Source organism: Trematomus bernacchii, unplaced genomic scaffold (genome assembly GCF_902827165.1).
Source record: "Trematomus bernacchii unplaced genomic scaffold, fTreBer1.1, whole genome shotgun sequence".
Classification (NCBI taxonomy): domain Eukaryota; kingdom Metazoa; phylum Chordata; class Actinopteri; order Perciformes; family Nototheniidae; genus Trematomus; species Trematomus bernacchii.
This window is the reverse complement of record NW_022987796.1, coordinates 42454-66326: the sequence shown is the minus strand read 5'-3', so window position 1 is coordinate 66326 and position 23873 is coordinate 42454. Positions and strand designations below refer to the sequence as shown.

Genomic DNA, 23873 nt, shown 5'->3' with positions numbered 1-23873 from the left:
TTTTATTTTGAAGAGTGTTCACCCCCCGTCTTGCCTGTTGCTTCCTGTCTCTGTGTTCCCTCCTGTTTGATTACCTGATTGTGTTCACCTTGTGTCCCTGTGTTTTCTCTTTTCTCTGTCTTGTTCGTGTGATTAGTCTTGTGTGCATTTAAGTTCTGTTTTTTGTTTCAGCCTTTGCAGGTCTTGATGTTGTTGGACGGATTGAACGAGTTTATGGTTTGCCTTGACTTGTTTTACTTTTATATCAATGCAGGTTCCAGGTTCCTGCTGTGCGGACTGAGGCTGGAAAAAGGAGTCTTTCTTATTATGGTCCTTGGTCTTGGAATGACCTTCAATCACGCCTTAAACTGAGGGCACTTGTCTCTATATCATGTTTTAAATTGAAGTTGTCTGAAGTCCTCACCACCAGCTGCTCTTGCAGTAACAAGTAGTGTACTTTTTTTATTGTCCTAATGTGCACAATGTAGTGACTGCTTTTTCGTCTTTTGTTATCTTTGTTATGTTCTCTGTATTTTATATGTTTGTGTTATGTGTTATGTGTAACGTTGCTGCCTTCTTGGCCAGGTCAGCATTGAAAATGAGATTTTATCTCAATGTTTTTATCTGGTTAAATAAAGGTTAAATAAAAATAAATAAATAAAAAACTTTGTTTGCCTGGCCTATTCCACAAATAAAGGAGTTTGATTTCCACCAACGGTTTACTGCATTTGGGTCCTATGTACCTTGCCCTCAAGCCGTGACAGTATGAATGTGTGTGAACGGCTTAATGCTGATATGTAAAGAACATTAAGGGCTTATATCTAAAATATGTAGTCTGTTCAATTAAAAACAATCTGAACACGTAAGGCCAGGGGTCGGCAACCCCTGGCACGCGTGCCAGCATTGGCATGCGGCACCGTAACCAGTGGCACACTAGGAATAAGTCGAATAAGTGTGCAAAATATTTAAATTGTATTTTCGGATCCTGAACGAGACCGCCGCCAGAGCGCGTCTCCCCGTTACCTGCAGAAGGAAGCCATGCACGCAATGCAGCCCCGCTCTGTTTAACTCCAGGTGACTTTCTGCCGCTTTCCTCCGTGGTGCAGTGCTGATCGTTTCACCACAGAGGAAAGCACTTCACAAATTGCAGTACCCATAAGGAGCTTTACAAATGCCGCAGTTTTTGCGTGGCTGTGTCTTTAGTTGAAAGCCCAGTGGCGATCTGCTCATCTCTCATTGAAATAATATCCTACAAAGGGGCGGACTGGCCATCTGTGTGTTGAACTTTCCTTTCGGCTCCCAGACCGTAGTCGAGGAGGGCAGAAGCAACAAGCTTCAGGTTCAATAACCCACTTTAGCTTAAATGACTGGAGAGAGGCGAGCTCTTCTGGGGAGGCCGTTGCATTTATTTAGCTGTTCTTCTGTTTCACAAAATACATCACAGACCTCTGTTTTTCTGCTGCCTCGTTTCACTTCCAGAAACAAACACACGCTCGCTCACTCTCACTCTACCATCCACACACACACATACACACGCCACACCCCTCTCTCTCTCTCTCTTAAAGGGACAGCGATCTCATCTCACTCTGCCTGACCCTAATATCATAACATGTGTGTTCTGGAGAATCACAGAACGGACGATCGTCCTTATTATTATGCCGTTTAAACCAATTTAATTAAATGTGTTTGTTAAATTCGGCATCATGTAAGTTGTGCTGACAGGTACACACACACACACTGCTTCCCCGCAGCGAGGCTCCCCCCGCCCTCCTGTTGATAGTTCACCAGCGTCAAGCTCCTCAAACCCCCCCCCCCCCGTTGATAATTCTCGATCGTTGGCACGCTGATAACAATTGTTTTTTTTAATGGCACTTCATATCAAAAAGGTTGCCGACCCCTGCATTAGGCTATATTTCCCCTTGTTCCGTTTAATAAGCCAGGGTGAGATGTTAAACATTTTAATCCATAAATCATCCCACTGTAGCTGAACTTCAGACTGTGATGTCAGCAGTGTGTGTGGGTGTGGTTTGCTGCATGAAGTCTGTATTTAAGGAGATGTTGTTGCAGACTAACTTCACTTCCTCAGCTCAGCAGCAGACCAGCTCCTCCCTCCATAACCAACTATGGCCAGCAAATTTGCCCGAAATGGTAAGTGAATAAACTTTATTGTTAATGATCATTGCAACTTATCTAAATACATATTTATAGATTGGATATGGGTCAGTGTATGTTTTGGTCATTGGATTTTCTTTTCACAAATGGATATTCAAAAACAAAAAACGACTAGATATTTGATTTTCGTTTTAAAATTGAAAAACCAAAATTGAAATACAAGGCGTTTTTCTTTATCATGGTCAAAAAGGGATTTACTAAACTTAAAAAACGGGATGATTTTCATTTTCTACTTCTCAAAACAAAAAATAAAATCACGAGAAAACAGAAACAAAAAAATACAGTTTTTTCATATTCTGCTACCGGAAGTTACCTTGCAAAATAAGAGCGCAGACGAAACTCACGGAAGTGATTTCAAAACAAAAGCACTCGTAGGCTATGCTAAAATCACACTTTGAATCACTACAAATCCGTGTATCTACCGTCCAATTGTTTTTCTTTATTAAACATGTAAACGGAAGAGCGTTTGAGAAGCCTTTTTGCTTTTTGCTTTTTACCTTACTAAATGGTCTAATGGTCATTGGAGCGAGGGGCGGGGCGAAACTCACGGAAGTGATTTCAAAACAAAAGCACTCGTGTGCTGGAACGGTGATAATATTATAAACAAAGGGAAACAAGGTGAATTTAGCGATCACAACGAAAACGGCCAAGACACATATTGAGCCCAGAAAACTAATGTTATTAAGGGCTGTAAATATAATAAGTCTGTGTCTAAAATGGACAACATTGTTAGGAGATTTACACTATACAGCGATTCTGCACTGCAGTCACCTCAGCCGTCTCTCGCGTTGTTTTTTCAAATCAGCCTGTCCTGCTATATTTGATGATCGATACGAAATATGTGTTACCATAAGTTCTTAATAAAACTGATACTGTTGGACTCGGTACTAGTTTGACTGCTACCAGAAATAAAATGAAGTACTTTTACGTTGTACTTTGTGAGTAATCCTCTGTCAGAGTCCCCTCCATAGTACATAATGCATGTTTTCTGCTATCTTTGATGAGTGATAAAAAGACAATTTTACCATTAGTTCTTAATGATATTGATACTGCTGGACTCAGTAGTCTTACACCTACTACCACAATACAATGAAGTACTTCTAGTGTGTTGTTTAAAAATAAAATCCTCTGTCAATGTCCCCTCCTGAGAACAAAATCAAGCCACTTCTGCTACGTTTGATGAGGGAAAAAAATGATTTTTGCCATTAGTTCTTCGTGAGATAGACACTGTCGGGCTCAGTACTAGTGAAACTACTCCCACAAGTACTATGAAGTACTTTTACTGTGTACTTTTTGATTAATCCTCTGTCAATGTCCCCTCCTGAGTACAAGAATGCATGTTTCTCTGCTATTTTGAATCAGCGTTAAAACACCTTTCTTCATGAGACTTATATTGTTGGACAGAGTATTTTAAGAGGATAGGTAGACATGATATCAGCAATACTTCCAGTCAATACTCCGGCAGCAGCATTTTTACACCTTGGAAAGTCTTTAGAGACTGGCCTTCAGCAAAGTGACAAACCCTTTCTATTTCTCTACTCCTAGTTCGTTCCTCTCAGATTCTTCCATCAGTCCCAGTCATTGCATGTCAGTCAATAGAGATTGGAAAAATGTGTCCAATTCAACAAAATGTTTTTTTGTGAGTGAAGGCCAGAGCTAAATTATAGATTGTTTGATTGTAAGAGAAAAAAATTCCACATCCTCCTATGAAACTTATTTTATTTCCCATTCCATGTTGTACTTATACTTACTTGTATTATTACAACATTTGCATGTTGAACTGCTGGATATCTTCCCCAGCCTCAAGGAAATACAATAAAATAAATGGATTCATAATGAAAAGAATATTGATAATAATGTATAAATTAATAATGTTGTGTGCAAACATTTCAAATTTAAATATAAAATGAAAAAGAAGTTTACTTTTGAAATTATTTCTCACAAAAACCTTTCTAAATTATAGTAAATTATTAAAAAAGGTTTAGTCTATAGACGTTTTTCTGCCTAAAATAGTTGAAATTGAACAGTACGTAAACTATATCAAACACCACATGCATGGCAATTAACCCATTTTTGCCCGCTATTTAAATTGACTTTGGTTGAAGTTAACAATATTGATATATAGATATATAGATATATAGCATATCATTGATGCAGTCTTTCTGAACACTTTTAAAATAAAATACTGCAAATGAAGAATATTTGTTATGTTCTGCACAGATAGTGCCTTAACTTGAATTTGAAAACACGTGGCAACTGTATTAATACAGCAGATGGAAAGATTTGTGGAAGGATAAATTCTTCATGGGCTTCAATGGCTCTCTAGTAAAGGGTGTTTTATGGTTGCTTGTATAATCCTCAGATAGTGGTTTGTTTAAATAACTAGTGACATTTGAATAAATATTGCAAAAAAGGGCTCCAAAAAAGGCATATAACCTGGCCGGCTTAGCCAGTGTGTATTTCTTCAAGCACCACAAGATTCAGAGTTTATAAAGTACAATTCTTGGCCATTTATTGTGTAATTTCTCCAAACACATACAGTAAAAATGCCTGTTTTGAAGCCTTAAAATGGTGCAGGAAAAGGACTTTACATTGTATTATACTTAAAGACAGGGCTATTCAGTTAAGAGGAGAGAAAAAAGGAAAGCAAATTGTTATAATGGGTAATGTAACATTAATGACATACATAATATGAGGTCCTTGGCACTCAGACTCTAGAGGGGTCATTTTGTGATCATGGGGCATCACCCTTACAGCATCAGGACAATATCATATGGAGTCAGACACTGGAAGTGTGCTGGAGGCTGATGCGTTGACTGCAGGGGAGTGATGGAAGGATGAGGCTGATGAGACTGAAGAATCTGTGAGGAACGAACTAGCAGCTGAGAAATAATCATATATTAAAAGACAGCAGCATCATAAGAGGCCAACCAGAGTGACAGAGTGTATCAGTGTGCTGAAGGATAGACCAGCTATCCAGGCCAGTCTCTAAAGACTTTCCAAGGTGTATAATGCTGCTGCCGGAGTACTGACTGGAAGTATTGCTGATATCATGTCCACCATATCCTCTTAAAATACTCTGTCCAATAATATAAGTCTCATGAAGAAAGGTTTTTTAACGCATATTCAAAAAATAGCAGAGAAACATGCATTCTTGTTCTCAGGAGGGGACATTGACAGAGGAGTAGGCTACTGGAAAAGTACACAGTAAGTACTTCAATGTATTGTTAGTAGTAGGCTAACTAATACAAAGTCAAACAGTATCAATCACAGTAAAAGTGATCATTTTATTTCTGGTAGCAGTCAAACTAGTACCGAGTCCAACAGTGTCAGTTTTATTAAGAACTTATGATAACAAATATTTGTATCGATCATCAAATATAGCACGACAAAAAATGAAGAGCAGCTGAATTGAAAAAAGAGAGAGACGGCTGAGTGACCGCAGTGCAGAATCGCTGTATAGTTTAAATCTCCTAACAATGTTGTCCATTTTAGACATAGGCTTATTATATTTACAGCCCTTAATAACATCCATTTTCTGGGCTCAATATGTGTCTTGGCCGTTTTAGTTGTGATCGCTAAATTCACCTCGTTTCCCCTTGTTTATAATATTATCACCGTTCCAAGCACACGAGTGCTTTTGTTTTGAAATCACTTCCGTGAGTTTCGCCCCGCCCCTGGCTCCAATGACCATTAGACCATTTAGTAAGGTAAAAAGCAAAAAGCAAAAACGCCTCTCAGACGCTCTTCCGTTTACGTGTTTAATAAAGAAAAACAATTGGACGGTAGATACACGGATTACTACAGTATCCTGTTGAAGGAACTGTAATTATTATAAACAAGGGGAATTTAGCGATCACAATGAAAACAGCCAAGACACACTTTGAGCCCAGAAAATGAATGTTATTAAGGGCTGTAAATATAATAGGCCTATTTCTAAAATGGACAACATTGTTAGGAGAAATACAGCGATTCTGCATTGCGGTCAACTCAGCCGTCTGGGTGACCAGATGTCCCGCTTTGTGCGGTATTGCACAGCATTTTCACGACTTTTGGAGCGTCCCGCAAATTGAGACGATGTCCCGCATATTTCATTTTGATTGGCTAAAACGCTTTTCTAAAATCTGATTGATGACATGAATCAGATGCGGAGAAAGGCCGGCTCGGTTCGCTGACGGCCGGCACCGCCCTTTATTATTATATGTTTTAAACGGCATCATGTAAATTGCGCTGACAGGCGACAGAGGTTCACAGTGCACGCCCCCACCCCCCCCCCCCCCCCGGTCGGGCCGGCTCTGCACAAACATACTCTAGAGCAGAAGTGGCTTGATTTTGTTCTCAGCAGGGGACTTTGACAGAGGATTTCTCAAAAAGTAAAGAGTAAAATTACTTCAATGTATTGTTAGTAGTAGACTGACTAATACAAAGTTAAACAGTATCAATTTCATTGCACTCCTCAAAGATAGCAGATAAACATGCATTATGTAGGCTACTATGGAGGATTACTCAAAAGGTACACAGTAAAAGTACTTAATTTCATTTCTGGTAGCAGTCAAACTAGTACCGAGTCCAACAGTGTATTGTGGTAAAAAACTCTAGAGTATGTTTGTGCCACAAGTGGGACAGAGCTCTGTCCCACTTGTGGCTTTCTGGCACCATGGTCACCTCAGCCGTCTCTCGAGTTTGTTTTTTCAAATCAGCTGCTCTTCATTTTTTTCCCTGCTATATTCAATGAGCGATACAAATATTTTTGTCCACAAGTTCTTAATACAACTGACACTGTTGGACTCTGTACTAATTTGACTGCTATGTTACACCACTCAGACCGCAAGGGCATTATAGGTGTAGAAAACGTTCATTTATTAACTTCCATAAGGCACATGTGCAAGATGTCAGCATCTCAAACGATCTCAAAGCACAACACACAGACACACTTCTTCTGTTCATCTCCAGCATAAAACAATGATGAACCATCAGGTGATCTGCCCCCTTGTGGTATAAACATGCATGTGCAGGTAGACAACTTCAACCTTATGGGTGCTACACTACCAGAAATGAAATGAAGTACTTTTACTGTGTACTTTGTGAGTAATCCTCTGTCAGAGTCCCCTCCATAGTAGCCTACATAATGCATGTTTTTCTGCTATCTTTGATGAAGGATAAAAAGACAATTTGACCATTAGTTTGTTGTGGCGGTCCAGCATAACACAAAAAGAAAGAATGAAACAGAGAGGAATCAATAAAACAGACATAGCTGATCAGTAATTATTATTTAGTTGTTGCAACAAACAAACAATAATGGGGAGTACATCATCTGCTGCCACAGCAGCCAATCGCGGAAATGCCCCCCACAGTAGCAACAATCATACAGCATATATAGCCACTGCAATGAACACACACACATTTTCCCTAAACATGTTTAACGCACACACATTTGATCATGCAGCCTACCACACAAATGTCACATGTTTTTCTCTCTGAAAGCTATACTTGTATATGTTTAAACGTCATCGTCTCATGACATCTTTAGGAGTAGTTAACAAACAAAAAGGTGAACTGTTTTTTATAACCTAAGGCCTTCTCTGAACTTCCTCTAACCTCGGTGTCAGCTCACTTAAAATGAATACATCTATTGATAATTCAGAACAACCATTGTCTCTCTAACTGTGTGTGACCCAACTCAGTAACACGCATCATATGGAATACCATGTGATCTTTAATGAATATCAGAAATACGCTGTATTAAACATTCTGCTATAACACTGAATGAAATTGATACTGTTTGACTTTGTATTAGTTAGCCTATACTACTAACAATATAAGTAAGTAATTGTACTGTCTACTTTTTGAGAAATCCTCTGTCAAAGTCCCCTGCTGAGAACAAAATCAAGCCACTTCTGCTAAGTTTGATGAGGGAATTATTTTTTGTTGCCATTAGTTCTTCGTGAGATTGATCCTGTTGGACTCAGTACTACTGAAACTACCCCCACAAGTAGCTACTATGAAGTACTTACTGTGTACTTTTCCAGTAATCCTCTGTCAATGTCCCCTCCCGAGTACAAGAATGCATGTTTTTCTTTTAATAAGCGTTAAAAAACATTTCTTCCTGAGACTGATATTGTTGGACAGAGTATTTTAATGATATCAGCAATACTTCCAGTCAGTACTCCGGCAGCAGTATTTTTACACCTTGGAACTTCTTTAGAGACTGGCCTGGATAGCTGGTCCCAAATACCCTTCAGCAAAGTAACACACTCTGTCACTCTGGTTGCCCTCTTATGATGCTGCTGTCTTTTAATATATAACTATTTCTCAGCCGCTAATTCGTTCCTCGCAGATTCTTCAGTCTCATCAGCCTCATCCTTCCATCAGTCCCAGTCAACGCCTCCAGCACACTTCCAGTGTCTGACTCCATATGATATTGTCCTGATGCTGTAAGGGTGATGCCCCATGATCACAAAATGACCCCTCTAGAGTCTGAGTGCCAAGGATCTCATATTATGTCTGTCATTAGTGTTACATCACCCATTATAACAATTTTCTTTCCTTTTTTCTCTTCTCTTAACTGAATAGTCCTGTCTTTAAGTATAACCCAATGTAAAGTCCTTTTCCTGCACCATTTTAAGGCTTCAAAAACAGCCATTTTTACTGTATGAGTTTGGAGAAATGACACAATCAATGGCCCAGAATTGTACTTTATAAACTATGAATCTTGTGGTGCTTGAAAAAATACACACTGGCTAAGCCGGCCAGGATATATGCCTTTTTTGGAGCCCTTTTTTGCAATATTTATTAAAATGTCACTAGTTATTTAAATAAACCCCTATCTGAGGATAATACAAGCAACCATAAAACGCCCTTTATCTAGAGAGCGATTGAAGCCCATGAAGAATGTATCCTTCCACAAATCTTTTCATCTGCTGTATTAATAAAGCTGCCACGTGTTTTCAAATTCAAGTTAAGGCACTATCTGTGAAGAACATTACAAATATTCTTAATTTGCAGTATTTTATTTTAAAAGTGTTCAGAAAGACTGCATCAAATATGCTATATCTATATAATATCAATATTGTTATTAACTTCAATCAAAGTCAATTTAAATAGCGGCAAGACTTTTCAAGGGGTAAAAATGCTGCTGCCGGACTACTGACTGGAAGTATTGCTGATATCATGTCTATCATATCCTCTTAAAATACTCTGTCCAACAATATCAGTCTCATGAAGAAAGTTACTTACTCAAAAAGTACACAGTAAGTACTTCATAGTACTTGTGGGAGTAGTTTCACTACTAGCCTACTGAGTCCAACAGGATCGATCTCACGAAGAACTAATGGCAGACAAAATTATAACAAACTCGAGAGACGTCTGAGCTGACTGCAGTGCAGAATCGCTGTATAGTTTAAATCTCCTAACAATGTTGTCCATTTTAGACATAGGCCTATTATATTTACAGCCCTTACAGTTAAGCCCTGAGCCTGTTTTTCAGGTTTCAGGCTCGAAAATGACATGCCCAGAACAAATGACTATAACTTCACTTCTAAAAGGGTTAAATTAATAATCTTTGTTCTCAAAGCAAGGTTACATCTGTGAGTTGAATGTAGAAGTGTCAGAATCAATATAGATGTTTCTGTGTCAGAGTAAATTCAGATGGAACATAGTAAAAAAAGGTAAATTCTTACCTCCGCCTAAAAAAAAACGCCTAAAATGAATGGGGATTCATTAATGCATTTATTGCCATCACCATGCTTTTTCAAGACTCTTTTAAATTCTATCATTTTATTAGGACTTTTCAGATGTCTGAGTGTAATATCTGCATTTTCTATTTTGGTTTGATAAGGACACATCCTGGGGATTGTGTTTACAAACATTGACCATACCGTTCACCATCCCCCACCCCCCTACTGTATGTTGATTTTTGACTTTGTTTGCCTACATGTAAATGGGTGGCATTTAGTACCTACCCCCCTCTGAGTGAATACCTGCTTAGCTACTTGGCACTAAGTACAGATATGTCTACCCGTTCTTCTTAGAGTTAGGCTATTTTTCATCTGTAGTTAGTTAGATTTTAAAAGTCAATCTAAAACACATTTCATTTTAAACAAGTAAATACAATACATTTAAAACATGCAACATACACAATGTAAACTAAATCTGTAATCTAGGCAGTAAATTGCTGTATTACCCACAGTCATTTACTTTGAATTTGTAATACAGTGTGATACTGTACATTATGCTGCACTGTGGGAATATTATCCTTAGGCGGGAAATGTATGTAAGCTGGAGTCTGAAATAAGCTAAAATTATATATTTCTTAATAAACTAAATAGGCCACCATTGGTAGCAGTTCTCATTATATACTTCTCAGTAACTGCTCCCCTTAAATTAAATGTATTCTGAAGATTTTGGGGATTCATTAATGCATTTATTGCCATCACCATGCTTTTTCAAGACTCTTTTAAATTCTATCATTTTATAAGGACTTTTCAGATGTCTGAGTGTAATATCTGCATTTTCTATTTTGGTTTGATAAGGACACATCCTGGGGATTGTGTTTACAAACATTGACCATACCGTTCACCATCCCCCACCCCCCCTACTGTATGTTGATTTTTGACTTTGTTTGCCTACATGTAAATGGGTGGCATTTAGTACCTACCCCCCTCTGAGTGAATACCTGCTTAGCTACTTGGCACTAAGTACAGATATGTCTACCCTTTCTTCTTAGAGTAAGCATTTTGTGCCTCCTATGTACAAGGTTAACATTGAAAGTGACGATGATATGTCCCAATGCGTCTCAATGTACATGTTACTCCAGCTGCATATCAGTTTACTCCACTCAAATGGCGCAAAACTCGCGTTCCATGGACAGACGTGTAATACACTCAAATTACAATAGATGGAGCTCTAGACTAATTTATAAAATTTGTAAAAAATGTTGTTAACACTCTGGGTGTGTGAGACGAGTGAACCAAAACGTAAAACCTCCGAAATTAAAACAGTTTAATCGAGTTTGAGCACTAATATACCCATGTTTTGAACACTTTAGCGGGGTAAATGTGTTATCTTTTCACCCTGGTCCTGAATTAAAACAGTTCACCCGACTTTAAACACTAATGTGCCCATGATTCAGACACTTATTCATGGGTAAATGTGTTATCTTTTCACCCTGGTCCTGAATTAAAACAGTTCACCCAACTTTAAACACTAATGTGCCCATGATTCAGACACTTATTCATGGGTCAATGTGTTCTCTTTTCCCCCCTGGGTGTGTGTGTGAGACAAGTGAACTGTGTCAGCCTGCAAACAAGCAGCAGTCTGCTGTCATTTGAAACATGTTCCCCGACTTTTTAACACACTTTTACCCACGTTTTGAGCACTTATTCCTGGGTCAATGTGTTCTCTTCCCCCCCTGGGTGTGTGTATGTCTGCCTAGAAGTGTGATATGCTGCTTAAAGCAGTGATTCTGCTGTTTTTAGTTTATTGTACATTTAATAAATTAAATATGATTAATATGTACATTGTTCTGTCTATACTGACACGTTTATGTCCATAACTCCGTATGTTTATGTCGTCCAATGTACACTGTCTAAAAACGACAATAACGAGTTAATTAAAACATTTTGGCCGCTCATAGGCGGCCTGCCATGCGCACCTTGAGTCCCCAGGCCCCCTGACTTAAGCACACTGCCTTGGACAAAACCCCATGTGCATAACTGCCAGACAAGCGTGCCCTTGGTAACCTAAAAATATGAAAAGTGTCTGAGTGTCAGGAGTCCGCAGTTGGATGCTTAAGGGCGGACGGTAGACCACCACAAAATCCACCCCTTGTTAGTCTTACCAGGGGCACGAGGTTCTGGAGGGTGTGCATATCTGGGTTTAGTCCGCAGTTGGATGCTTAAGGGCGGACGGTAGACCACCACAAAATCCACCCCTTGTTAGTCTTACCAGGGGCACGAGATTCTGGAGGGTGTGAATATCTGGGTTTAGTCCGTGGGGGAGTGCTTAACTGCGGGGGCCCGGGGACTCACGGTGTGCAAGGTTATGGAGGTGCCACTGTTAGGGGGACATGCTGGTGGTCATTAGTCCGTCCTTCGGGGCTCTGTGAGCGGGCAAAGAGAGGTGATTTTCCCGGTCTCCGCCCTGGAGGTGTGAAATAAACAGAGTCCCACTGTTAGGGACTGGTGCTGGAGGTCTCTAGTCCGTCCTTCGGGGCTCTGTGAGCGGGCAAAGAGAGGTGGTTTTCCCGGTCTCCGCCCTGGAGGTGTGAAATAAACAGAGTCCTACTGTTAGGGACTGGTACTGGAGGTCTCCTGCATTTAAACAGATTAACCAGTTTATAACATTACTTTAGCCCTGATCAGAGCCCTGTTTTATGGGTAAGACAGCGATGTGCTGTACCCTGGGTCTCTGGCTCTCTGAGACCCTGCTAAAAGCAGTGACTCTGCTGCCTGCATTTAAACAGATTAACCAGTTTATAACATTACTTTAGCCCTGATCAGAGCCCTGTTTTATGGGTAAGACAGCGATGTGCTGTACCGTGGGTCTCTGGCTCTCTGAGACCCTGCTAAAAGCAGTGACTCTGCTGCCTGCATTTAAACAGATTAACCAGTTTATAACATTACTTTAGCCCTGATCAGAGCCCTGTTTTATGGGTAAGACAGCGATGTGCTGTACCCTGGGTCTCTGGGTCTATGGGTCTCTGAGACCCTGCTAACAGCAGTGATTCTCCTGTTTTTAGCTCATTGTACATTTAACTAATTCAATATTATTAATATGTACATTATCCCGTCTATACTGACACATTTATGTCCATAACTCTGTATGTTTATTGAGTCCAATGTACACCGTCTAAATACGACAATTGTGACTGAATTAAAACAGTTTGACAGCATTGTAACACTCATGTAGCCATGTTTGCAGCCCTGTTCCATGGGTAACAATTGAATTACCCTCTCCTGTTGAATTAAAACATTTCCCACGGCTTTAAACACTAATATACCCATGATTCAGACAATTATTCCTGGGTAAATGTGTTATCTTTTCACCCTGGTCCTGAATTAAAACAGTTCCCCCGACTTTAAACACTAATGTACCCATATTTTGGCTACTTATTACTGGGTTAATATATCATCTTTTCCCCCTGGGTGTGTGTAGCACCATCTGGTGGAACATTTGTGAATTACACTAAAATCCAAAACTTTAATGTTTTTTATCTTAGCGAAATAATGGTTTAATGACCCCAATGTAATGATCATTTATGATTCTGCAGATGTTGTCTACACGTGTATCACAACGGCTTATTTTTAGAGTGATTTGGAAAACTCGGTTAGCGAGGTTTATTTTTGTCAATATGAGATGCACTGTTTTCATGTCCCATGTACATATCTGTACATATGGCCTCACGCACTACCAACATATACTAACACAGAGTTAGCCAAGAGGCTATTTTTCATCTGTAGTTAGTTAGATTTTAAAAGTCAATCTAAAACACATTTCATTTTAAACAAGTAAATACAATACATTTAAAACATGCAACATACATACTATATATAATAATGAAATACACAGAGCCTGGCCTCTCTTTGTCCTCCCTCTCTTCTGACAGCGTCAGTGTCTGTCTCATGCAGCAGCTGATCCAGTAATGAGTGACACATTTTGAGTTGTATACACTGTTGGAAAGAGGAGATTCCTAGCTTTCTAATGGTATCAGGATTGTTTTTGTACTCCAAATATTAAGCAAAATATGTCACATTATATAATGACTGTCACCGAGTCATCATTTTGAGAAAAAGGTCTTCAAAGTTTCCTCTTCTCTGGAATCCATCGATCTGATTGATTATTAGCGGAGCAAATGATCAAAATAGTCCGGAGGGAAAATATTTCCATTTGGATTACTGGTCTGGGGGAAGCTCGCGAGGTTATGTGTGTGTGTGTTTGTGTATTTTTGCGTAAGTGTATATTGTGTTTGATTCCCGGGGAAAACACTCACGAGAAACACCGGCTGTTGTTATGCCTGCTGTAACATTAAATTACTCCGTTCTCCGCTTGTAATTATGCCGTTACAAGCTTCATAGTTGTATTTATCATCTAAATTTGCCGAAACAAGTTTAATATTCTGAAAGCAAAGACTTTGTTTATTTGAAATCAGATGAAAACAAACTGTAACGGTCCCTGCCGTGTTATCTATGATTACTATATGCCTTACTGTACATTCATAATTTCAGACGGAGGGAGGGGGGCGGCGCTGCGGAAGAGCAGATTGTGAGTGAAAGGTGCCTGTCATCTTCCCTTTACAAGCTTCACAAATGTATTTATCGTGTGATTTTGGAAATAAAAGTTTCATATTCTGATTGTTTTTTACGCAAATCCACGTTTATTTTGAAATGAGCCGTTGCGACTTCCGACTGATTTCGATAGAGCAGGTCACATATATTATATAGTGTATTGTATTATTAAGTAATATCATACATTAACCCCATTATAGCAGATGCCACATTGAATGGATGAACCCATGTATGCATCAATAATTACAACAGAGTATTTCTAAATACAAGCTGTAAAAATACTTATATGTATTTAATACTAATAACATAATGATTAATTTCAGATGATAATACTTTTCAGTGTCTGTCTCATGCAGCAGCTGGACCTGTAATTTACAGGAAAGGAGTGCGCGCTACTAAAGAGCATAGACTGTATATATAAAGAGACGCGCTACCATGGAAACCAAACAATGGTGTAGCTGTATTGAAGTCCGAGTGGAAACAGTAGCATTTGGAGCGTTATGTTTGAATGAAACAGCCAACTTACTCTTACTTCACTAACTGTAAGTTTGTCACTCAGAGTAACCTACAGTTAACTTAACTGCTGGAGAAGAAAGATCAGGGGGGGGGGAGAGAGCTGTGGTTGATGGGCCATTAGGTGTGTAAACACACAGCATTCAGACTGTTTAAAAAACGGTAACAACGGACTATTTTTCTTAGCGGATGCATGTCAATTTAAATCAATACATACAACTATTTTTTAAATTAATAAAAAAAATTCTAAATCCATAAAAGCATTTCAATTAATATTGGGAGTCATGTCGTTACTTTGTTGAGAATGTGACCATGTAATAAGCGGGATAATTTGCAGCGACTTGGTCATTGTGGGGAAAAATAACACCCAGGGATCCTGATCTGCCTGGCAAGGCTCCATTAAAATATAAATATTTTTAGTGAATTACTGAGTTTAGGCACGTTAATAACGTTTTAATGAAGTTGAATACAGAATATTCATATTTGTCAGTGATTTCATGTCAATTCGGCGAACATAAACATAAATGATCGTGGTGAAGATGATGATTAAATTAGGATTAAAAATCGAGAGCCGGCTGCATTTCCTCTCGTTCGTTTTTTTCGACTAAACAACATTATTTTGTTAAATAACAACATGGTGGTGTTTTGTAAATGATTACATGTCTTATTTAGCACAGACTATGATCCTATCCGTGACATCTGGATCTTAACCTGTTAAGCACCAAGCCTGTTTTTCATGTTTCAGGCTCGAAAATGACATGCCCAAAACAAATGACTACAACCTAACTTCTAAAAAGGTTATATGAATAATTTATTTTATCAAAGCAAGGTTACATCTGTGAGTTGGATGTAGAAGTGTCAGAATCAATATAAATGTTTTTTATTTTAAAGAAAATTCAGATTTTACATAGTAAAAAACTGTAAATTATAGTGTCCGTCCAAAAATTATTTTTTACAGATAGTGAAAACTACCCTTGGATGATGGGTTAGGAGACTAAAAGCTTTATGAATCCAAAGTACAACATATAATAAGTACCCTGTATCAAGATTGATGCAAAACAAGTGACATTTGACCTTTTTAGAAAGGTTTAGCCAAAACCACCCCACCTCTGAGGTGATTTGGGTGAAAATGTTTTTTTTTTCATATCTCTGGCCCCCCTTGCTCGATTTTGATGGTTGACACCTCTTTCTGACCGTTAGAGCCAATAGAATCGAAGGGGGAGGCTCACACACTATGAAGAGAAAAGGTGGGGGCTGCGCGCATGTAAATGTAGGGCAGAGTGGAGCTATCTCTCCCTCTGGAATTTGGAAACTAAAAAGCAGTTTTATTGCTTATGGATTATCAGAAATAATTTCAAAGAGGGCACAGATACATTGGATGAACCTATGGATTAACTGCAGCATCGTTTTTTTATCGTTTTAATGCCATTGAAGACCAGTTTTGACCAAGGTAAGCCATGTTAGCGTTTCTAGCTAGTTAGCTCCACATGTTATGATGTACGCTTTCGTTTATAGCGTCGCAAATGTTTATCACTGAGTGTTGAGGTTTTTTACACAGATTCAGTGTCTCCAGGACACCAAAAACGAGTGGTTCGCTGTGCATCTAGGATAAGTAATAAGGGAAGTATTGTGAGTTTAAGTGCCGTTTTAGGTTACATTTTTTCGCCGTGGGTAATTCAGAGGCTGAGTGCTAGCATTGTAGGGTTTTTTTGGAAAAAAAAATGAAAAAGATCAGTTAGCTGAGTTTCTTCCTGTTACATGGATATAAAACATTCATAGATTTATTAAATATTAAGATTCCTTAGACGTTGTTTCCTGCAAATGACGCGTTTATCCGCCCGGTACCGGGGGGGCCGTGCCCAACAGGTTAACAAAGATCCGCTATATTATTTAGCACAGACTATGATCCTATCCGTGACATATGGATCTTAACAAAGATCCGCTATACAGTAGTACCAGACATACTGTACATCCAGCGTACTGTATCGAAGTTGATTTTACATGAGCTCCAGTGTGGAACCCCACTGCACCCCCTGGTGGATCAATGATCCATTGCAGCTGGCTTCACAATAATTACATTTATTTATCACGGGGGCGGTCTCATGTCAGACTGGGGGCAGGCTCTTCATCACTGGCCTTTCACGGGCCGTTCACGGGCCGTGCACGGGCCGACCACGACCCTCGCGTTTCAAACTGTCCTAAATAAGCTGCTACATCTGTATATGTCTAAAATGTACAACATTGTTAGGAGATTTAAACTATTCTGCGATTCTGCACTGCGGTCAACTCAGCCGCCTCTCGAGTTTGTTTTTTCAAATCAGCTGCTCTTCATTATTTCTGCTATATTTGACGAGTGATACAAATATTTTTTGCCACAAGTTCTTAAGAAAACTGACTAGTTTGACTTTTACTGTGTACTTTGTGAGTAATCCTCTGTCAAAGTCCCCTCCATAGTAGGCTACATAATGCATGCTTTTCTGCTATCTTTGATGAATGATAAAAATACAATGTTACCATTAGTTCTTAATGAAATTGCTACTGTTTGACTTTGTATTAGTTAGCCTACTACTTGCAATACATTGAAATACTTTTACTGTGTATTTTTTGAGAAATACTCTGTCAAAGTCCCCTGCTGAGAACAAAATCAAGCCACTTCTACTGAGTTTGATGAGGGAATTATTGTTTGTTGCCATTAGTTCTTCATGAGATTGATCCTGTTGGACTCAGTACTAGTGTACAAAACATGTATTGTATACCTGTGGTGTTTATTTTTATTATTTTATTATCTTTGCTTTGTAATGCCTGTTGTAAAATGCCATTATATAATGTGTTTTTACAAGGGCTGTCAAGTTAACGCGTTAATAACGAGTTAATAACGTGCTAACGCAAAAAACAAATGTAACGCCACTAATTATTTTAACACGATTAACGCATGTGTATTTTTTGTCCTCGGCCGCCCCGTAGGTTCAGAGCGCATCGAGTTTAAAATACCATCTACAAGCTGATGCACATAGCTCCAACGATCCATCACAGTGTCTCCACATTCTCACACACACACACACACACACACACACACACACACACACACACACACACACACACACACACACACACACACACACACACAACACACACACACACACACACACACACACACACACACACACACACACACACACACACAACACACACACACACACACACACACACACACACACACACACACACACACACACACACACACACACACACACACACACACACACACACACACACACACACACACACACACACACACACACACAATTGTATGAGAGAGGTTCCAGGTTGAATTGAGGCGAATATTTGTAATGGTCAGAGGTTGTTGTGTTTAATATTCATGAGCATATTTGTCATTGTTCAAATTATATTAAACAAACATATAAAGCATATTTGTCCACTCATATGTTGATAAGAGTATTAACAACTTGAAAAGTATCCCTCTAAGGTACATTTAGAACAGATAAAAAATGTGCGATTAATTTGCGATTAATCGCGATTAACTATGGACAATCATGCGATTAATCGCGATTAAATATTTTAATCGACTGACAGCCCTAGTTTTTACTGTATTTATTCATAAAAAGTATTTTAATTTGTTTTGTAAAGCACTTTGAATTGTCGCGTACAGAAAAGTGCTATATAAATAAACTTGCCTTGCCTTGCCTTGCCTAGTGAAACTACCCCCACAAGTACTATGAAGTACTTACTGTGTACTTTTCCAATAATCCTCTGTCAATGTCCCCTCCTGAGAACAAGAATGCATGTTTCTCTGCTATTTTAAATAAGCGTTAAAAAACCTTTCTTCATGAGACTGATATTGTTGGACAGAGTATTTTAAGAGGATGGTAGACTTGTTATCAGCAATACTTCCAGTCAGTACTCCGGCAGCAGCATTTTATACCTTGGAAAGTCTTTAGAGACTGGTTGAATACAGTTTTGAAATGAAAAGAAAAATGCATTTTAAGAGCCTGGGTGATTTTGATGATACTTGCTTGTATTACATTCTTCACAAGACTACATGAAACTTATTAAGAATAATAAGAATATTTAGGGGTAGCCAGTCAGAAGTTTGTTTGGGCTCCTGATTATAACTAAAGGCAACTTATACCCTTAAAACTTTTTTTAGGCCCAAAATGGGGAAAATTTGTAGAAGTACGAAAGATAAAAACTAAACATGTTGTAGTGACTATCTGTTAAAAAGGTTTTCTCATTCAAATTAACGTACAGCTAGAGGCCACTGCTGCTCCATGTCAGTTCAGGTTGTAGAAAGGCAGTTAAGAAGTGAAACATTCAGGCAAGATTACCATTTAGTTTGATATTAATTCACAGTATTTTTGTTCATCATGGTGCCTCTCTCTTGCTCCGGTAAAAGAAAAAACAAGGTCCCTTCAAGGTGCATCACTTGACATTGACAGACCCACTACCTACCAAACCTGCCATTCACCGAATAAACGCTTTCTATGGTGCCAATAGCGTCTACAGGAATAAATGAAAAATATCAATTGAATGACATAGCTCCTTGACATGTTCTAGATTATTTAAACTATATTGAGCCCACCCCCCTCTCTAGAGATTGCTAAATATTTCTTCATTTGTTTCATCCTATCAGAATCAAACATAGACAATAACGCTGAGCTCCGGATTGTGTTGGTGGGGAAGACCGGAGCTGGGAAGAGCACCACAGGAAACACCATTTTCGGAAAAGAGTCCTTTAAATCAAAGTTCTCTGCTAAATCCATGACTGTAGACTGTTCTAAGGCCTTGGGTGAAGTTGATGGACAAAGAGTTAAGGTTATTGACACTACTGGTCTGTTTGACACCAAGATTGAAGAAGAGAAGACCAGAAAGGCCGTTGTGCAGAGCATTGCTTATGCTGCTCCTGGACCTCATGTCTTCCTGGTCGTCATCAAACTGGGCAGATTCACAAATGAAGAAAAGCAGACAGTGAAGAAGATTCAGGAAATCTTTGGAGAGGAAGCGAACAGATACAGCATGGTTCTCTTTACCCACGGTGACCAGCTCGAAGACCAAACTATCAAAGAGTTCTTGAAGGAAAGTGAAGAGCTGCAGGAACTTGTGGCCAGATGTAACGGCCAGTACCACGTCTTCAATAATAAGGTGAAGGATCGTTCTCAGGTCAAAGAGCTGCTCGAAAAGATCAGAAATATAACAGAGAGCAACGGAGGAAGCCATTATACCACAGAAATGTTCCAGAAGGCAGAGGAGGCCATAGAAGAGGAAAAACAGAGAATCATTGAAGAGAGAGAAGAAGAAATACGCAAACAGGAAGAGGAAATTCAAATGAGATTAGATCAAAAGTATGAGGAACAATTGAATAAAATCGAAGAGGATAGGGAGAGGTCAGAAAGGAAGAGAGAAGCTAATGAAAGAGAAATAGAGGAGGAGAGGAGGAGAATGAGAGATGAGGAGGAAAGGCAGAGAGAAGCTCATGAAAGAGAAATGGAGGAGGAGAGGAGGAGAATGAGAGAAGAGGATGAAAAGCTGAGAGAAGGTAACAAAAGAGACATGGAGGAGGAGAGGAGGAGAATGAGAGAAGAGGATGACAGGAAGAGAGAAGCTAATGAAAGAGAAATGGAGGACAGGAAAATGAGAGAAGAGGATGAAAGGAAGAGAGAATCTAATGAAAGAGAAATGGAGGAGAGGAGGAGAGAAGAGGAGGGAAGGCTAAAAGCAGCTAATGAAAGAGACATGGAGAAGGAGAAGAGGACAATGAGAGAAGAGGCGGAAAGGCAAACAGCAGCTAATGAAAGAGAAATGGAGGAGAAGAAGAGGAGAGAAGCTCATGAAAGAGAAATGGAGAAGGAGAGGAAGAAATTAAAAGAAGATAAGGATAGGCAAAAAGCAGCTCGTGAAAGAGAAATGGAGAAGGAGAGGAAGAAAATAAAAGAAGCTAAGGAAAAGAAAAAAGCAGCTAGTGAAAGAAAAATGGAGAAGGAGATGAGCAAAATAAAACAAGATGCGGAAAGGACAAAAGCAGCTTGTGAAAAAGAAATGGAGGAGGAATGTAGCAGAATAAAAGAAAAGGCCAGGGATGAGAACAAATCTTCTTCGTGGAACCTTTTTAAAAGAACTAAATAAATAGAAGTAAGCAGGTTTCCTTATACAGCCTGACCCTCTGGAATACCTCCTTGTTAATCTTCACAGCCCCCTTTTAGTTTTTGTTGTTTGATGTGATTTATAGTAACATCAGTTATTTCAGTGGTGAGTTACAATTACATACTAACAGGGTGACAGATTGTCAACAACCAAGATGTTAACATTCTAAACTATATTAATGTAATGTAAACTCATTTGTTCTTTGATAGCTTTTGCTTTTTTTTTTAAATAAAAAGTAGAATAGGAATATCATGAATTAATGCTTTTAAGATGTTATACGGATACGTTTTCTTTGGCTTTCCTGTAACTGGCGTAATGTTGGCTTTTTTCAAATGAAAGGTTAAAATCTATATATGCAATGAATGTTGTAATTCAATATGAAAAGGTTGGAACAGAAATGAATGTGTAAAGACAAACATAGTGATCAATAATGTCCTATAATAAAAGACTGTTGACTTCACATTGAGTGTGTTATGTGCTTCTGTTGTTTAATAAAGGACATAAAAGACAGTTTTAAGGGTCTATCTTATTAGAAATCACAGTATTATTCACAACTGGATCTAAATAAAAAAATGTCATGTCAGCTTTGGAGAGGAACTTTAAGGACAATCTGGTAAATACATTTGTTTGTAGCATGACAATTCTTCTGAAAACACAGCCAAGCAGTTTGCATCAACACATGTATCTAAAGGGATAAGTTATCTTGGAACTATTTATCTTTGCTTTAAACATGATAAGGGAAACCTGTGAGTTGGATGTAGAAAAGTCAGAATCAATATAGATTTTTGTTATTTTAAAGATAATTCAGATTGAACATAGTAAAAAAACGCTAAATTATAGTGTCCGTCCAAAAAATATGTTTTACTTATAGTGAAAACTACCCTTGGATGATGGTAAGGTAGACTAAAAGCTTTAGGAATCCTAAGTACAACATATAATAAGTACACTGTATCAAGATTGATGCAAAACAAGTGACATTTGACCTTTTTAGAGAGGTTTAGCAAAAGAAACTCCACCTCTGAGGTGATTTGGGTGGCAATGGGGGTTTTACCGTTTCTCTGGAACCCATTGGTCGATTTTGGTGATTGACATCTCTTTCTGACCGTCAGAGCCAATAGAATCGAAGGGGAATCTCCCCACTCACACACATGGTACAAAAAAAAGGTTGGGGCTTCGCGCATGCAGTTTTCTCTAGCTCTGATATCTGAAAACGGAAAAGCAGTTTTAATGCTTATGGATTATCAGAAATCATTTCAAAGGGACACAGACACATTAGATTAACCTATGGATTAACTTCATCAGCGTTTGTATCGTTTTAATGACATTGAAGACCACTTTGGAGAGACTACAGAGCCAAGGTAAACATTTTAGCATTTTTAGCTACCTCGCGTCACCTGTTTTGATGTCCGTTTTTGCTTATAACGTCGCAAATACGTATAATTCAGTGGAAATGTCGGTGTCAATCGATTCAGTGTCACCTCAGAATGTGAATCGATGTGTTGGATGTGGTGAAAAGATAAATAATAAGGTTTTGTGAGTGATTTTCGGTGCAGTAAGGTGTTAGCATTTTTCGCTCGTTGCTAATTCAGAGGCTCAGTGTTAGCATTGTGGGTTTTCTAAAAAAAAAAGATCAGTTAGATGAGTTTCTTCCCATTACATGGATATAAAACATTCATAGTTATATTAAATGAACATGCCCTCAGACATTGTTTCCTGCAAGATGTTGCGGCAGTGCCCCGGTACCGGGGTCTCTCGGGCTTAACCTGTTACGCACCGCCGCCCCGGTACCGGGCGGATAAACGCGTAATTTGCAGGAAACAACGTCTAAGGAATCTTAATATTTAATAAACTATGAATGTTTTATATCCATGTAACAGGAAGAAACTCAGCTAACTGATCTTTTTTAAAAAAAAAAATCCAAATAAAACCCCACAATGCTAACACTCAGCCTCTGAATTACCCACGACGAAAAAATGTAACCTAAAACTGCACCTAAACTCACTCATAACTCCCTTATTACTTATCCTAGATGCACAGCCAACCCCTCGTTTTGCATCTCCTGGAGACACAGAATCTGGGGGTGCCCACCTCAACAGTCAGTGATAAACATTTGCGACGCTATAAACAAAAGCGTACATCATAACATGTGGAGCTTGGTAGCTAGAAACGCTAACATGGCTTACCTTGGTCAAAACTGGTCTTCAATGGCATTAAAACGATAAAAAAAACGATGCTGCAGTTAATCCATAGGTTAATCCAATGTGTCTGTGTCCTCTTTGAAATTATTTCTGATAATCCATAAGCAATAAAACTGCTTTTTCGTTTCCAAATGTCAGAGCGAGAGATCGGTCCACTCTGCTGCAAAATTACATGTGCGAAGCCCCGACCGTTTGTTTTCACAACAAGTGTGTGTGGGGGCCTCCCCCTTCGATTCTATTGGCTCTAACGATCAGAAAGAGGTGTCAACTATCAAAATCGACCAAGGGGGGCCAGAGATATGGAAAAAAAACGATTTTCACCCAAATCACCTCAGAGGTGGGGTGGTTTTGGCTAAACCTCTCTAAAAAGGTCAAATGTCACTTGTTTTGCATCAATCTTGATACAGGGTACTTATTATATGTTGTACTTTGGATTCCTAAAGCTTTTAGTCTACTAACCCATCATCCAAGGGTAGTTTTCACTATAAGTAAAAAAGAATATTTGGACGGACACTATAATTTACAGTTTTTTACTATGTAAAATCAGAATTTTCTTTAAAGTAAAAAA

General features: G+C 38.8%; 1 protein-coding gene across 1 annotated transcript in view; it reads left to right on the top strand.

Moving 5' to 3' along the window:
• The window catches only part of LOC117497841 (GTPase IMAP family member 4-like), a 73041-nt gene that overhangs the window by 45414 nt on the left and 3754 nt on the right, over positions 1-23873 (top strand). The window contains exon 3 of the mRNA XM_034149864.1: positions 19540-20502. Within this exon, the coding sequence (XP_034005755.1) occupies positions 19540-20502 (963 nt within the window). The remainder of the gene's footprint in view (positions 1-19539; positions 20503-23873) is intronic.